This window comes from Aplysia californica, unplaced genomic scaffold (assembly GCF_000002075.1).
Source record: "Aplysia californica isolate F4 #8 unplaced genomic scaffold, AplCal3.0 scaffold00058, whole genome shotgun sequence".
Classification (NCBI taxonomy): Eukaryota; Metazoa; Mollusca; class Gastropoda; order Aplysiida; family Aplysiidae; genus Aplysia; species Aplysia californica.
The window spans coordinates 636,651-648,322 of NW_004797328.1; the positions used below are offsets into that span (position 1 = coordinate 636,651).

General features: G+C 39.1%; 1 protein-coding gene across 1 annotated transcript in view; it reads left to right on the top strand.

Annotated features, from left to right (window-relative positions):
- Window positions 1-9,353: 9,353 nt before the first annotated feature.
- Window positions 9,354-11,672, top strand: part of LOC101852457 (cytochrome P450 3A29) — a gene marked incomplete in the record, with an annotated part of 10,756 nt that continues 8,437 nt past the window's right edge. The window contains 2 exon segments of the mRNA XM_013079619.2: window positions 9,354-9,558; window positions 11,282-11,449. Of these exon segments, the coding sequence (XP_012935073.1) occupies window positions 9,354-9,558; window positions 11,282-11,449 (373 nt within the window).

The window sequence follows — 11,672 nt, forward strand, 5'->3', positions numbered from 1 at the left end:
AATAAAAATAAAAATAAATAAATAAATAAATAAAAATAAATAAAAATAAATTAATAAAATAAAAGCAACAACAAAAAAATCCAACAACACCCCCCCAAAAAAACAACAACAACCAAACAAACAAAACAAAAACAAACATACAAAAACAGCAACAAAAGCAAAAACAGCAACGCCCCCCAAAAAACAACAACAACAACAAAACAACAACCCCAAACCAAAACCCCCCCCCAAAAAAACAAAAAAACAAACAAAAGCAACGACAAAAAAGTAATTGAAAACTGCCAAACAAGGGGCATTATTTGATTTCCTTGTTTTGACGGGAGCCTGATTTCACCACGATGCCACACATTTTATCAATAAGCTTTCGCCTGGCTGCTGGCTGGACTTTAGCCGGGGTTAGCCTTGACAGGCAAGATCTACACAGTCCACCTCTTAAATAATGTTAACTGTGTGAGTGGTGGTGCAAAACCGTTATAAACAATACTTTTATAAGAAATACATATTCAACACATTTATAGAAAAACATTAATATTTTATTACAATCAGCACATTATAATCCACATGTTATTATTATCAATACGTTTATTTTCAGACCATTTATTACCATCAATGCATTTATCACAATCAACACATTCATATCTAAACGTTTATGATCAACACGTTAACGAATAATCAACACAATTCACATTAACACATTGCTAATCAACACATTTATTAAAAAATAAATTAATGATCAATCAATCTTACTCAAAATGTTAAAATCAGTACATGAATATCTGCTACCAAATCATCTGTAATCTACACGTTACAACAAAGACATGTATTCAAATCGAAACAATTACAACTTTCACATTCATAACAATCAACCTATTTACAATCAACGCATTCTTAGCAATAAAACCAGTTGCAATCCACACATTTATCATAATCAAACCATTTGCAATCTACACATTTATTACAATCAACACATTTATAATCAAAACATCCGACCCCCCCCCCCCTACCAGGGCAGTGCTACTGACTGAAGTTATCTTTAAGCCATTCCCAAAGGGGGATATTAACATGTTCTTATGCTGAGTAACATTGTAAATGGGCTGATTTATCAATGCCATGTGCATGTTGTGCAGGAACAACATAGGGGGAATTGTTACTTTTTCTTTCCTCACCCTTACATTTGTACTATCGACATTTTTCCTATGCTTCGTTTGTATATTTGTCACTCTCTTGTGAACTGCTATTTCCGGGGTGCCTTGATAGTCGAAGCTGACTTTGTGCTGTTGAGGCTAGAGAGGTGAGCGAAGTAAGCCTGATTCCCCGTTTGGACTTCTCTGTTGACATCCACCCTTTGGCGCTCATGTGACCTTAGGCAGTTGCGAGCGCCGTAAAACCTTACTAAGACAAACAAACTTTTCTCATAATTAATACATTTGAAATCGACGCATTTATTATAATCAACACATTTACAATCTAAACATTTACAATAAACAAATTTTACTACAATCAAAATAATCACAGTCAATACATACAATCAACACATTTACAACTAGCATGTTTAAAATCAGTTACTTTAAAATAAAAAAAGAATACAGGATACATTTGCTACCAATATCTGTAGAAGCAAAATATTTACACCAAACAAAAGTACAAGAAATATTATATTTAAAATTAAAACATTTACCTAGGCTGTACGAACAATAAATAGTATGTTGACATTCAATCCTAACCAGCTACCTTCACTCCCTGGGAGAGACTGTCACCTTCATTCCCAAGCAGTGATTGTATCACCGTCACCCCATAGCAATGACTGTATCACCTTCACTCCATGGCAAAGACTGTATCACCGTCACTCCATAACAATGACTGTATCACCGTCACTCCATAATAATGACTGTATCACCTGCACCCCATGTCAAAGACTGTATCACCTTCACTTCTCGACAATGATCAAACTTTTACTCCCTGGGAAATACAGTCTGTCCCTGGGAGAAACTGTATAACCTTAATTATCTGGCAATAAGGATAGAGTACAGGGTGATCCAAAAAACCCAACAAAAAACCCTGCCCCCCTCCCTAAAACACCCCCAAACTAACAACCAAAAACACGAAAAATAAAAATAAAAACCTAACAACTTTACAACTTTTTTTTTCTGAGTATTTAGCACAAAAGGGATCCAGAAAGTTGTAATTTGGAACAGACGTAGTTCATTGAAAAGGCATTTGTTTGAAACAAAATCCACGCAAAAGAAACATATTTTCAAAAACGGATATGACTTGAACAAAAAATGCACCAATTTGAAAAAAATCATGTAAGGAAAGTCATGTAACGACTGGTTTGCTTTCTTCTTTTCCTCTCTCTTTGACATCTAATTAATTTGTCCATCCTTGTACCATTCATACAATTATATTTTATTTTTCTTCAGAGCAAAAAAAACAAAAAACCAACTAAAACAATTATTTTGGAATTTCTAGAAGCAGTGCTTTATATGTCCACGTCGGACTATTTTAACGCGTCATTCGTAATGTTCAGCGGTGGCCAATCAAAAGGATCCGCCAAACCATGGAGTGTTTAAAGCCACACACACAGTACACATTTTAGTATGAAGTGGTTTCTAGAGACACTAGAGTGTGGGTGGGGTGCTCAGTCGGCATACTTTTTGAAGTTTACTTCTTGGAAGGTGAAAATAGGCTTTGCCACTAAACTAAATGTTCTCGAGGACATGTTCACGTTTTTCAAGACGAGTTCTGATTCTCAATAGACCCAAACTGATAGAACCCACGACATCTTGAGGTCACTTTAGCATTCTCTCCGTATCTTGTGCCAACCTTATAAATGTCAAGGGTGGTGAGTCGGTGGGGAGGTAATGTTCAATACAAAAAGCTCTGTGCTCTTTATTTCATGGATATCTGACACCCCACTTAACCGGCTCATGACAGTTCAGGGGTGACCATGTTTGCCCACAGGTAGAATGCCCCGATACACAATTCCGCAATATCACTTCCATGTATTGTCCAACTCCTGGTCCGACCGCGCAACAGAGGTAGGGAGTCTGCTGTGATTGGCTTGGCTATCAAGTGAGGCCCCAAGGTGTCCACAGTTGACAGAAACAGGAGAAACTGAGCTGGCGGGTTGAAGCGCAGTCGGTTGTAAACTTGACCAATGCTGTGAAATTTTAGTTTTGTTCGTATCCATCTAAGATTGTTACTTCGATGTTCCCGCATATGTCACCTACTCGTGGAAGGTTGCGCTCCGCTTTCAAAATGAGAACTACGTTTGTGTCCAAATTGTTGAAGCTGTAAGAGGCTGGATCACTTGAGAACATCACAAAAGGGGTTGTACAGTCGAACAGGGGGGGGGGGGGGGATGTCTCGTGTCCTAGAGGTTAAGATGTTTGCCTCAGATTCAATAGGTCCCGGGTTCGAACACGGGTAGTGAAGGGAAATTTTTCTTCTCTAAATGGTCTCCTTTCATCTCTTATCCTGCTCTCTGGCAATGGTCTGTCGTCTGCTTTCGTCTCCACCTTCTGCTCCCACCTCTCACCTCCTTTGCCCCCTTCTCTGGGCTCCTGACTCTTTCTGCAGCCTTTCTACTGCTACTCCTTGACTCCTTCGTACTGCTGTCTTTCAGTCACACCCCTAATCTTATGGTAGGCCTAGGTAAGATCTACACCTTGCCTGCTCAGTTAAGGGTGAAAAATCTTGGAGGTCCAGCATGCAAGTTGCACACGTCAAAGATCCCTTGGTGGTACAAAATCGATGAGAGCAGGCTTCGGTCGCCACCCGGGCAAAAAAAATAAAAAAATTCCTACCAACTGAAAATGTTTAATTTTTAATGTGTCCCGCGAGCTCATATGACCTTACGCAGTTGTGAGCGGGGTAATATATTTACCCCCCCCCCCCTCCCCCGCACCCAAAAAACTAACAGAATCCCCCCCCCCCAAACCAAAACAAACAACCAGGTATTGTTACACTAATGTTTTTTCTTCAAATACTGTTGGTCTCTCATACTCCAAAGGTAGAAACTATTTACAAGAGCGTGGGAGGGATTTATGCGATTAGGGAAAAGGTATTAGGGTGAACAATACATATAAAAATGGTATCGTTTCTGCTTCGCGGTATTTCCCCTATCGCTGGCAGTTCGGAAACGTAATCTTCGTGATAATGTTCGAGATATTTAAAGTCGATGACAGCAATACCAACGCCTCAGCTTGCTCCTCATTGACTTACGGCCCTCACTAAAATGGCATGAATGAGATAAGAAATTCTAAGAATTTCATTATTATTATGTACAAAAAGTTAGAAGTAAACACATTTGTGAGGCAGCGTGGTGGAATCAGGCTCTCGTCAAGTTTTGGGCATGTAGAGTTATTTGTATCACCTTAAAGCTTGTTCATTTGTCTTTATTTGGATGAAAAAAACTATCCATTTATCTTGAATACAAGTCGAGATATTTGCGAATGAAAAGGGTGGGGGTCACCTGTTTTCTGAGGTAAAATTAGTGAGAGAATGGCCGCCAAAGATTAGTTATTTCCTTTGCTTAAGAGTTCGTGGTAGCTGAAAATTTACATTTGTTGTGCCTTTAATCAACGTTTTTAAGAAAAATCCACACAGAAATGAGTTCTTTAATGGGCATGAAAGGTGTTGAGCTAAAAAACAAAAATTTGATTAAAAAATCCCAAACCTGCGGAAAAATGTAAGTTTCTTCACTGTGATTATTTGGACAAGAGCCTGATTCCACCACGCTGCCTCACATTAATTGTTCATGTTCATGGTTATTGCTATTTTGCATCCATCATGTCTAATCATGATTCATTATAGTTATCATAGTTTACTTTTAGGGGTATAGCTTTTGGCAGCTCCAAATAAGTATATAAACATCCTGGTCTTCTTTCCAATAAGTTGTTATAATTATTATTATTAAAATTGCTGAATTAAATACTCTTAAAGAACGTTTTGGGAGCTCTGGTGGTGCCATGATTAGTGAGTCCCGATTCACAAATATTTGTCAAGCAAGTGTCAGTGACACTGGGTTTAGATAGGTGGTCAATGGGCTGTGTTCTTTTGCAAGACAAGACAATCCTAGCTCAGAAAGACATGACGCTGCACAGTAACGACCAACCACGGCATGTTTTTATTTTGTGCGTTCGTGCAACATCATGTAATTGTTTTTCTTTACGAGATCGTGTATTTCTGTTTGTACGTATTCATGTATGTATGTTCGTCATAATTGTAACCCTCATTTTGCCCCCTGGGATCAAGAAAGTTCAGTTTGTTTGAATAATCGAATTTAATACTTATTATTACTAAAGGGAGACAATTTAGCCCTCAAGAGTTCATTCGAACAAAGAAACGTAACATGGGGAAAAATACGAGGGATTCTGGGACTCCCGACGGCAGGGAAATACTTTACATAATACACACTTATTGTCTATGAGACAAGATCGTCATAACCCGCGCAATCGGAGTTTCTCTTTGTTTAGCAGGCACAGCCAAAACAGCTAGCCACGTAGGTTGTTTGAATCTAAATTGTGTCCACGAAGCATGAGTTATTTGTTTACATTTTCTGTGAACTTACGATATTATGTATATAAAAATAGTAAATGTAATTCTCTTCTCGCTACCACATGTGACGTAATGACCCGAGCGGACTATTTGAGTGGGCGACGGGTCAAAAAGAAGTAGCGTGTACTATTAAAAGACTGGGTGACAAACATGATCAACGATAAGCCTAACATAGAAACATTCCTGTTACCGCCGCAGTTTTCGGTAGTTACGTGAATTCGTGCCCACAGTGTCCGTCACATGTCAGGGGCACTTTGTGGGACGGAGACAGAGGTTTCTTCTTCTTCTTCTTCTTCTTCTTCTTCTTCTTCTTCTTCTTCTTCTTCTTCTTCTTCTCTCTCTCTCTCTGTCTTTCTCTCTCTCTGTCTTTCTCTCTGTGTTGTGTGTGTGTGTGTGTGTGTGTGTGTGTGTGTGTGTGTGTGTGTGTGTGTGTGCGCGCGCGCGCGTCGGGAAGGGGGGGGGTGTCTTTTGCTGCTAGGAGTGCGCTTTTTGATTAGGAGGGGGGAGTGGGGAGAGGTACTATTGTTAGTTTGGGATTGAGGAGGAAAGTGGTGGGGGAGGTGTGGTCCTGTTTTGAATGAACGTCGATTTTTGTTTTTACGTTTCAATCTCTAATTTCTAGTTTATTTTAGTGAGGTAGGATGGCGGGGAGTATAAACGGTTTCAACTTTTAGGCTAACTTATATGGAGAGAAGGCACGCCTTCCTACATGGCAATGCTGATTAGAAATTTGGGCAGTCTTGGTTTACAAGAAGTATTATTTCGGAACACGTAAACCAACCCTAAAAGAATTGTGATCTTCCACGCTTGTTTGTCTGGGTGAAAATGCGGGGTCTTCTTGGGCTACAGACGCCAGCTGTGATAAAAATTTAATGTAACGCAGAAATACGATTCTTCTCCCAAATATGCTCCATATCCAAATAAGGATGGGAGACAGTTTCAGTTTCACACTAGGAAGCTATATTTACAACATAATATACAAACGAATCGGCTTTTAAAAAATAAAAAAATAGCAAGACGAGTAAGTTATTTAAGGCAAAAACTGTAACGCCTCCACAAAAATAAAATTAGACGTTTGAGTCAACTGGATCAGCCTTACCGTAACCATGTCAAGAGAGATCCGAGGAGCTCTGATAAGTTCCATGACTATGACCAACGCAACTTCGATGTTTTTCTGTGTATAAATCTACATATATATATATATATAAAGGCTGACACTTTTAAAAGCACCGAGGAGCAACGATAAGGACCACATTGCTGAAAAGGCAAACACTGGTTCATTAGGAGTGCAGCAAGCAGAGGGGTGAGGTTTTATTTTACATTGGTTAATTGATCTATCTATCAATCTATCTATCTATCTATCTATCTATCTATCTATCTATCTATCTATCTATCTATCTTTTTTCCACTGGTGAAGCCAGTTCTGATTCACGTTCCTAAACTTGGATGGGCTTATATTTCACTCTTTTCTCTTAGAATACAAGATCGACGGTAAATCGTGAACTAGAACAGTAAACGTATATCATTAGTTCAAAATAAAAGAAACGGATTGTTATTATGTATTACATTACTCTTCAACATTCGGTATACATTCAAAATTTACTTGATGTAACAGTTACTCTTGTGTTACAGTTTTCATGATTATCTCCTGAGCGCCCTAACGCTCTCCAGCTCCAGTGATTACTACTACTACTACACGCGATCGTTCTTATAAACACAGACACACTCACACACACACACCCACATACACACACATACACACACAAACACATACACACACACACACACATATATATATATATATATATATATATATATATATATATATATATATATATATATATATATATATATATATATATATATATATATATATTATCGTGTTGCAAAAGTCCTGTCACATCCACCTTAAAGGTACAACAACTCGTTTACTATTCAACATAGCCAAAAGAAATTTCGTACACGCGATCTTTATTAATTTTCTGTCAACATGATATTATTATAAAAAGAATTGACTAATGTCTTTCCTTACTCAAGGGAGATAATTTCTTTCACACTGACCTTTGTAAAATCCAAATCAAAGCTTGCTCAGTATTGTGTGAGGCCTCTTTCAACTTGATTTACTGATACTAAGCGTCTATTCATTGACTGAATAAACGTCTTTACGGTTGTCAGAGGAATCCCCTTCAATTCCTTGTGAAGTGCTGTCTTCAGTTCCTGACGAGTTTCAACGGAGTGCGGCCTGTTTCTAATGCTCCAGTCAAGGTCATCTTACAGATGTTCTGTTGGGTTCAGGCTTGTTGATCTTGCAGGCCAATCCCCAAGAGTAATTTGATGAGTTTGGAAGGAGTTTTGACAGGTCAAGGCGCATGGGATCGGGAGTTGTCTTGTTAGCAAGTCCCATTATCCGTGTCATGTAGGGTAATCGTTCTTTGAAATTACTTTGAAAAGTAACCAAATATGTACGATAAAGAGCAGCGATTCCACCCCGCACTGCAACATTTCAGGCACCTGATCGGTCCACTATGACGACGTTGGCTGTATGCAATCTCTACCCTCTTCTTTGTAACACATTTTCTATTCCATCAATGCGACGTACAAAAAACCTGAACAATTGCTGAATAGAACTCGTTAACAAAGTCTTTGGTTCAATCGCCAATGTAGTTGTGCCCAAATTTTAGCGATTTCTTCAATGAAACAGGGTTAGAACGGCTCCACGCAAAGGGTGATAATCACGTAATCCGTGATCACGTAAATGTCTAATAATGGTGTTTTAAGACAGTCCGAAGTACTTGGCAGTCTCTACATTTAGTTGGAATGGGTTTCGAATTTGGGTGTTGACTATAACCCAATTCTGACGTCGAGTTGTCCCCCAAGGTAGGCCACGTCTAGGCTTGTCTTAGACAGTTCTAAGCGTCAGATGGTTCTTCTGCACACATTTACGTGTCTTACATAAGCAGAAAGCGCATTGAAGAATTAAGGAAACACACAGAGCGTTTATTTTCTGCATTTGTCAGTTTTGTTAGTTTGAAAACAGGGAGAAAATGATCCAACCGTTAAAAAGCACAAGATTTTATTGTGTGTAAGGTGTGTTTACACATTGTGTATCTGATTCATAGGAAATTTTGTGTGTAGGAAGCTTTGATTACAACATACACCATGAGATATCAAAACCAACACTTTGCCCACGTAGTACTTCCGGTTTATGTTTTCTTTCGTCAGCTCATGCATGAGAAGTCTCATAAGTCACACAAATCACACATGTCATACTTATTTCTCTCTCTCTTTCTCTCTCTCTCTCTCTCTCCCTCTCTCTCTCTCTCTCTCTCTCTGTATATATATATATATATATATATATATATATATATATATATATATAGATAGATATATACATATATATAATATTCATATAAGCTTATACTATTTATCCACACCTTTACAAGGCAGAATTGACAGCAATAAGGAACACATTGTTACACAGGCAATCGCTAGTAAATTGTACAGTTGGTAGTGTAACTACCATGAAAGTGAGGGATCGTTTTACATAGTTTAATTAATTCCTATTTCAAGTCTTATCTAATCTCTGCTGTAAGATGAATTATGTTTTAACAATTTTATACAGGCTATGATTATTATAAAATGCAAGAATGACAATATATATTGGACTGACTCAGAAAGAGGTAAACCTTAAACATACCGAAATCGGTTTGTTATTTCAATATGTTTCAGCATTCGGTACATGTAACACAATAAACATATAAAAACTAATTAAACGTTCTCGTGTTTCAGCCATCATGGAACTGCCACTAATCGGAGAGCTGTCAAGCACAGCCTGCCTCTTGTCCACCATTATTCTCCTCTTATCCTGTGTTTATTACTACTATCTACGATCTTTCTTCGGTGCCTGGGACGGCCTGGGAGTGCCTGGGCCAAAGTATGAGTTCTTTTTTGGCTACAGTCGCCAGTCCAAGGGGAAGACCTGGCTAAAGAGACTTGACGGTGAGTTCAACTAGTGGTCGAGTGACTTTAACAAGGGGTCCAGTGGGTTCAACTACGGATCGAGTGAACCCAACTAGGGGTCGAGAGAAAGAGGAAGCGTTGACTGACAAATATCTTTACCTCACTCCGTAAGACGATAATGATACCGGATTGTGAAAGGGGGCTGGGCGGATGGCTGCTATCGACAGATCAGAATGACATTGGTAATGTTTTGTCAGTGATTTTTTTTCGTTTTTGATTTTGTTTTTTGTTGACTGTGTTTGCTGTTATCTTTTGTTTTTCTGTTTTTATTTACTTATATATATTATAATTTTTTTTTAAATGGGGGAAAAAAAAGGGGGGGGGGGGCGATTTGGTGACTATTGCTGGTGCTTCGGGTCAAGGAAATAAAAGAAAAGTGCTAGTTTTTATTGCAAAGGAACTTAAGGCTTTTTTTTTTCGTAAGTGTTTTACGGCGCTCGCAACTGCATAAGGTCATATGAGCGCGCGGGACACACCTAATACTTTTAGTTGGTAGGAAATTTTGAATTTTGCCCGGGTTGCGGCCGAAGCCTACTCTCATCGATTTTAGACCACCGAGGGATCTTTAACGTGCGCAACTTGCACACGGGCCCTCCGAGATTTTTCGCCCTTGTCCGAGAAGGCTAGGTGTAGATCTTTCCTACCGGAAGATCAGGAGTGTGACAGAAAGACAGCTATAAGGAGGAGTCAAGGAGTAGCAGTAGAAAGGCTGCAGAAAGAGTCAGGAGCCCAGAGGAGGGGGCAAAGGAGGTGAGGTGGTGGGGGCAGAAAGAGGAGACGAAAGCAGACGACAGAATATAGCTGGAGAGCAGGAAAGGAGGTGAAAGGAGACAATTTTAGAGAAGAAAATTTTTCGGTCGCTATCTGGATTCGAACCCTGGACCTTTGAATGAGAGGCCAACACCTTAACCTCTAGGCCACGAGAGCCCCCCACTTAAGGTTTGTACCACAAACTAAAGTAAGGACATCAAACGTAATATCCAAGTGAAGGTTGCTTACATTGCACTTCTGGTTTTATTTTCCTCTGCTGTTCCTGTCTTTCTAGCTCGATTTTCCTCCCAGAACCTTTTTTCCTTCTTCCTTTTAGCGTCTCTAGTAGATTCACGATGTAATGCCCCTTGCCATTCTACCTCTCCGCGGTGTTCCAGACCAGGTTTCGATGTCGTGTTCCCATCTCCTGTGAGATCACACCTTCTTCCTTTCCTCCCTTGCCTTCTACCTTTGATATCAGAATAATATGTTTCTCGATTAAAACGTGGCGTTTGATAATCCCTAAGAATTTCAGTTCTAGTTTCATTACGTTCTAGGTGAGTGTTGGCGTTTTTGTACTTATTCTTCTTTTACTTCTTGATTCTTTACATTTAGTCTCAAAGATATTCTTAAAGTTTCATTTTAAAAGATGTAATTAAAAAAAAATCTTATTCATCAATTGTCCATGTTTTTCATCCATATAATCGCAGTGTGCACCTGCTGACAATTATTATGTCGACCTGTTTAACCTTTACTCAGACAAAGAAGAAACAACAGACTTGCCCTTCTGTTAGAGGGTGGTTGGAGGGCACCACTTGTAGGCCCTACTTCTTTACTTTCCTTCTGTTATTTCTGTCTGTCAGTCTTACGTTTTCCCAGCTCTAAATGATAATCATTGTGTCGATGTGTGTCTGTTTACCCAAACAAACAAACAAAAACCCTTCTGTTGCAGACTATTTCCAACGTTACGGGAAGAACGTGGCAAGTTACAACTTAGAGCGACGGTGTCCCAGACTATCTACGTGTGACTCGGGACTTATGAAACACATCATGGTCAAAGATTTCAACAACTTTGTGGACAGAGGAGCAAACCTGATGACTACGTCAAACATAAAAAGAGGTAACGGCGTCGTTATAATAACATTAAGTTACACAAGCACTACTGTCTTGTTTTTGTAAGCTATGCCTATATCTTTTAAACTTTCAATCCAGTGAGACATTTTTTTGCATTGCTGTTAATTTGGACACAAGCATGGAACAAAACTATCCATCTATATATCTGTCTATCCATCCATCCATTTCTCTCTTCCCCATGCATTTGCTCTCTCTGCCTCCCCCCCCCT